The sequence below is a fragment of the Falco punctatus genome (assembly GCF_963210335.1).
Source record: "Falco punctatus genome assembly, chromosome: 5".
Taxonomy (NCBI): Eukaryota; Metazoa; Chordata; class Aves; order Falconiformes; family Falconidae; genus Falco; species Falco punctatus.
The window spans coordinates 63,678,164-63,684,163 of record NC_137584.1 but is presented as its reverse complement, the minus strand read 5'-3'; the positions used below and the strand labels follow the sequence as shown (position 1 = coordinate 63,684,163).

General features: G+C 38.5%; 1 protein-coding gene across 5 annotated transcripts in view; it reads right to left on the bottom strand.

Annotated features, from left to right (window-relative positions):
* Window positions 1-404: 404 nt before the first annotated feature.
* HS3ST5 (heparan sulfate-glucosamine 3-sulfotransferase 5) overlaps window positions 405-6,000 on the bottom strand; it is a 199,923-nt gene continuing 194,327 nt past the window's right edge. For all 5 annotated transcript variants that reach the window (XM_080389722.1, XM_080389719.1, XM_080389721.1 and 2 more), the window contains one exon: window positions 405-5,906. In XM_080389722.1, the coding sequence (XP_080245848.1) occupies window positions 4,976-5,906 (931 nt within the window). In that variant the 3' untranslated portion in view covers window positions 405-4,975. The remainder of the gene's footprint in view (window positions 5,907-6,000) is intronic.

Genomic DNA, 6,000 nt, shown 5'->3' with positions numbered 1-6,000 from the left:
AGTGATGTTACTCACCTTTTTAGGACAGGTTAGTCTTCTGCTGGCATAGTGAACTGAAGCAGCTCCATGTGGAAGGAGTAAACATGAGTCAGTGCAAAGGAGAGGGAAAGAACACATTGTGTGGGCTGGGAGGTTGGGACCTTGGCAGGCATCAGCTGGGTTTACTTAAACTACTGTGGGTTTGTAGGCTCCTACAAATCTGGCTTCTGAAGTTATTTTTGCACAGAAAAGAAATAGCATTTTATCCCATTTTAAATGAAAGCAGCGATACCACTCCCTGTAACATTCAACTGCTGACCTTTTCTTCATGAAGAAGGGTTATTCATGAACTTGATGGTCACTGTGGGTTTCTCAGTCATTGTACCAAAACCAGCAGCAGTGATTTGTAAGGCTGTTGTTAACAAGCAATGCTTCTGGATGATTCTGGATGATTAGCTGCTTTAGGAGGAACTGGGCCTTGAACTTTTTCAAGTGGGTATTAAAAATCCCTTCCAGTGATGGCTCTGTCTTTAGCCTTCTCCAGAGAAGCAGATAATTCATTTCAGTTATATGTTATTGCTGGAACTTCAATGAGATATATCAGTTAAACTGCAAGCAAACACCTTTTGTTAGAGCACTCAACCCTACTGCATGGGAGATAAACCAGTTGCATGTGTGAAATCATGTCTGCAAAATAACTGGATGCAATGACTTCAGTGTGGAATTTAGGTACTCCACTTTAATAATAACTTTATTCCATTAAATTGAAAATATCTGGAAGCAGAATTGTGGAATTTAGAAAGGCCTCAAATGCATGGAATCTTTAAGCTTAACACCATAGGTCTGTGAGCATTGAAGTAGTAAAGTCTTGTCTATTACAACAGCATCATTTGAAAGCTTCATACAAACCAGCAACTTTATAGGAGCTTTATTCTGTCACTGTTGCTAACATTTAATTGTTAGAATAAAATAGTTCTAGCTTGCTAAGTAATGATCTCAACAAGTCTCATTAGTATCAAGGAACCTATATTGAGGACAGGGAAATTAAGTTTCTCTAAAATTTTATTGTCGTGTGTTTGTGGGTTGCTTGAACTTTTTCTTCGGTTTTCTTCAAATTACGATCTACACTTTGGTTTCAATATAACTCAAATCAAAAAGGAGAAGCAATATAAGTTAAATCTTTATCACGTACATTCAGACATGAATCTTTTGCATTCACTAAGCAGTCCACATGTTCTGGGTATATCCCTAAGGCATGTGTCTACTGTAAGTAGCTGATAATGTAATTTGGAACTGCAGAGAATTTAAATAATAGGCATATATGAACAAATTTTAATGTCTCTATTCCTCAAGTTTATTGGTGTACCTTACAGTCTTGCTGTAGACAATGCCATGCAAGAGACATTGTTTACTGTGAGCTTCTTGAAAAGAGCTTCACTAAATTCTTTTTTCTGGAAGTTTACCTGCTATGGACCTTGAATTACTATACCTTCTGCCACTCAACATCATAGCTGAGGTCATCCAGAATGGGAAAAAGAAAGATTTAAGTTACTTCCTCACCTTCTCCAATAATAGAGGGTTCCAGTAAGTTGCACGGGCTCCCAACATGAGTTAGGTCAGCTAGCCAGGGAGTAAACATGCACAGTAGTGCTTCCACAGTTTGGGTTTGAACAGGGTTTGGACTGGCTTGTGGCACTGAGCTTGGACCTTTGTGGTCAGTGCAATGCTGAACTAATGGGTAATACTGAAGAAGAACATTAATAGTAGAGGGAGACTTTCACAAGGATCACAGAGTGGTTGAGGTTGGAAGGGGGGTCCAACCCCCTGCTTAAGCAGGACCACCAAGAGCCAGTTGCTCAGAACTGTGTTCAGATAGCTTTTGAATATCTCCAGTGATGGAGACTCTGCAACCTTTCTGGACAACCTGTGCCAGCTCTTTGTCAGCCTCACAGTAAAAAAGTTTCCTGCTGTTCAGATGGTGCCTCCTGTGTTTCAGTTTGTGATCGTTGCCTCTTAAAAATCTTGGAGTACTATAATGAAATATGTTGCCAAAAACATCTCTCTTGTACGCTTAGACATCATGGCAAAAAAAGAAAAAAAAAAAAAGAGGAAAAAAAAAACCTAAGGAAAAAGTCCATTAAAATAGGCAAATACATTTTCATCATGCTTATTCTGCTTTCCTTAAGAAAAGGCAGTGTAGTGGGTTACTGTTAAATGAATCATTGATCTCCAAATGCCAGTCCTTTATATACTTATATACTGATTTCTGAAAATACAATTTCAATTGAATCTCTGATATTCTTTTATGCTGCAAACTGTTGTTCTATGTAGTTTAAATAGCAGCTGGGACAATCTGATAAAAACGCACAGAAATATTAGCAGTTTTTTATCCAGACATTTATCAAAGCTGTGAAGACTGCTATTTGACAGTACAGAAAATATGAAAGATGCAAGTCTTCAGAGAACTTGAATACTGGAAGTTAACAGCTGCAACTTCATATAGCTGTGCATCACTCTGCAATCATAAACTCCAGCTAAGAGTGCTCTTCCCAGTCTGAACAGTCATGATCAATTTGAATAGAAATTATTCACTCAGGATTTGGAAAGCAAAGCAAGGAGGTTGCAATGAATTATTCACAAATTGCTCCCAAAAAGGTAAATACCATAAGGTCAGAACTTCTCAAACTGGTTATGAATACTGCAGCAAAACCCCCATTAACCTAGCAGTGTGCTTTGGGTGGTGCGTTGGATCTGTGTATTAAGAACCAGTCTTGAAATTTTCTCTTCCCTAGGTAATGTCAGAAAGAGTTGAGGACATTGCACTGAAGGCTCAGTGGAAGTGTATCAGTTAGGTCACAGTCTCTGTGATTTTTCTGATCAGTGCAGAGAGATATTAATTTAATATGCATATTTCATGTTTAGAGGTAACTTTGGCCTAATTTGTCCCTTTCATTGAAAATACATTTCAGCCTTCAGTCATAGTTTGCAGCCAGGACTACATGAAGCCAGTATCACCCAAAGCCATCTGGAATCTGTCTGCTCACCTGAAGATCGTGAAAATGTAAAATTGGATAAAATCTCCTCATTGATTGCTATTAGATGAGTTAAATGTCTCCGCCTTTATGTCTGGATGTGGGCAGGATAAATGGCTCTCATACAGGAAAACAGTGAGTAGTATTGTAGCTACTGCGGAAAATTTCACATATGCTCTACCGTGTTGTGTTGGCAAGGCTCTGAAGCAGCATGAAGAAAGGGCACATTGCTCACAGTGCTAGCACATATGATTAAAGATACAGCAAGACAAGCAGCAATCTCTCGCAAGAGTTTTAAAAATCACTTATTTAGAAAACCAATGCTTCCAAATCACGAGCAAGATAAACAGCCCACAGGGAAAACTTATTTTATTAGAATCTGAACTACCAGCTACTCTGATACTGTAGCTCAGAATATTCAGATGTTCTGGATACTTCCAAAATCTGTGTCCCCATCAATCTTTAGATGTTGGTTTTAAAGTGGTTGGTTTGTTGTTTTTTTTTCTCTTTCTTTCTTTTTTCTTGTTTTAAAGGAAATTTTTCAATTGCTTTTATACTTGCGCTTATGACTCTTTAAGAGCCATACAATGTATAAAGCATGAAAATACTCATTTCCTGAGCTAATTTCTTGTCCCTTACTGAATGGGAACACGACCTATCTGTACCAGTAATAACACTGTGGCTGGTTGGTTGGAGCAAGTACATATATTACTAGATAAAAGCAGAGGTATCACAATTGTTTTCTTTGACTTGTGGAACATCACCAGCTTTTGGTGTTGAAATCTCTATAACTCTTCTTCTAATCTTGTCTGTCTGTCATCTTGGTTTTAATGGTGGCTCTGCTTTTTTTGATGCACCTGGTTACAGTACACTTTTGCAGTCATTCTTTAGCCTCACGGGCTACTGCAACTGTATTAATTATAGCAAACTGCTGCAACAGAACAGCAATAATGTTCTCTGAGGTGTGCATTACACCAGATTCCCAGATGGATGAGTTTTTTAATAAACTCAGCTTCACTGCACGTATCAGTTTTCTCAACCATCTAGAAACCAAGTTTACATGTGCAGCGCGCTCATACCCATGCATATGATCTGTCTGGGCTAAGGGACCACGCTGATGTACATCAAGCAAAGGTGAAAAGCCATTGCACATATAGGTAATTTTAATCCATTCCATTTTTAAATACCACAATAAATTTAATTTTCACAATAAATTAAATAGCCATATTCAGTTTACAAAATAGAATTACTTAGTGTGAAACCAGTATTTACAAACATTGTACACTATGTACACAATGTTTAGCTTTGTTGACACACAAGCATAGAATTAAAAATTATTTGACCTTTTTTTGACACATGATTGACATGCTACAAGTGACACTATGGTCCGTACAATAAAACAATAGTGCAAACTCACCACAGGAACTCTGAAACAATGTTGTTTGTATGAGATAAGATATTAATTTCAAATAATAAGAAAATAGTACTATCCACTCCCATTGTAAAAATTCAGCACTGTGTGTAAAGTGTCAGTATTCCTTTAGCAATATACATACCAAATATAGCCTGAAGATTATGTTTGCTCACAGCTTCACAGACTTTTGACATGAATTTTAATGGCATGACTAACATTCTTATTAGATCAATAAGTATGTCACATAAACACTTCACTAAGTGAGAGGAATACTGACCCTTTTGACGGTGTCTGACTTTATTCCCTAAATACCTCCTTTCCCTTTATTATTATATCTTAAAAGATACAACTATGCTGACAGTAAATTTATGTTAGTTACTATTCTGTAGAAAAAATTGATCCCACCATATATTTGGTCACACACTGCATATGTACACGTATGCATGAAAAAAAGTTACTTTGATAGCCGTGTCTATGAAAAGTGCATATTTTAGCAGAGACATTTATTGCATGCCTCAGGTGCAACAGAAAGTGTGGTATGAAATTTAGTCTAGGGCCAGTTAAATGTCCTCCCAGTGATCTGATAAAATTTTTGATTAAAAGGATGAAAGAACTTGCGCAATTTGGTAATGACAGAGGTGTCCACCTCTGGATGGATGCGTCCCTTGCTACCCGCCAGGCACTTGTTAAAGACAATGTTAAATCGCAAGCAGTAAAACCCTCTGGTGGCATTGAAGTATAAATTGTACTGACTTATCCTTGGAGGAAGATTTAGGAACTTCTCAACCAGCTGGAGTTCTGGCAGTGGTTCTGTGATGAGCCGGTCGCCGTCCACTATATGAAACTGCTCGATTGGGAAGTATTTTAACCATCTCTCCAGATGTTTTGTGTAGATGCTGGTTCTCACCGCCTTATACTTAGTGTTCACTTCGCAGGTATTAGGATCAATAGCCAGCTTCTCAAATTTGTAGTAAGTTTTGTTCTTTCTTTCCTTACCTTCCAGCACCTGAGTGTAATCAGAAATAGCTCTTGTGGTAGGTTCCCTGACAATGATCAATAATTTGATAGATGAGTTCATTTTGTAAATCCTTTCAGGTACTTCCTCAGTAATAAAATATGCAGGGCTTTTCTCAATTGTTATTTGATGAGGGTAAGAAAAAGGCATTTTTTTCCGGTACCACTCGATCCCCTTGGCATAGTTCTCATCATTGTCAAAGAAGTGAATCTCTTGAGAAGCTTTGACCACTGCGGGATGAAGGTTCAGCATCTCCAGCAGTGCTCGGGTGCCTCCTTTCCGCACCCCAATGATAATGGCCTTGGGGAGCTGCTGAACCAGATTGTGCAGTCGTATTTGTTCCTTGGTGGCATTGCCCTTTCGGAATTCATGGAGAAGCCCTCGCTTGAACTGCAGAGCTCGCAGTGGGATTTCGTCCTGGCTGCGGGGTCCAAATCGACCGTCAATGGGGCAGAGGGGCTGCAGTCTGCAAGCAAAATAAGAGATATTTGTAAAAAGAGGGGATCTCTTAAGGTAAGTTTTCCATGTAAGGCAATCACGCTCTTGGAAACCTTTTGCAA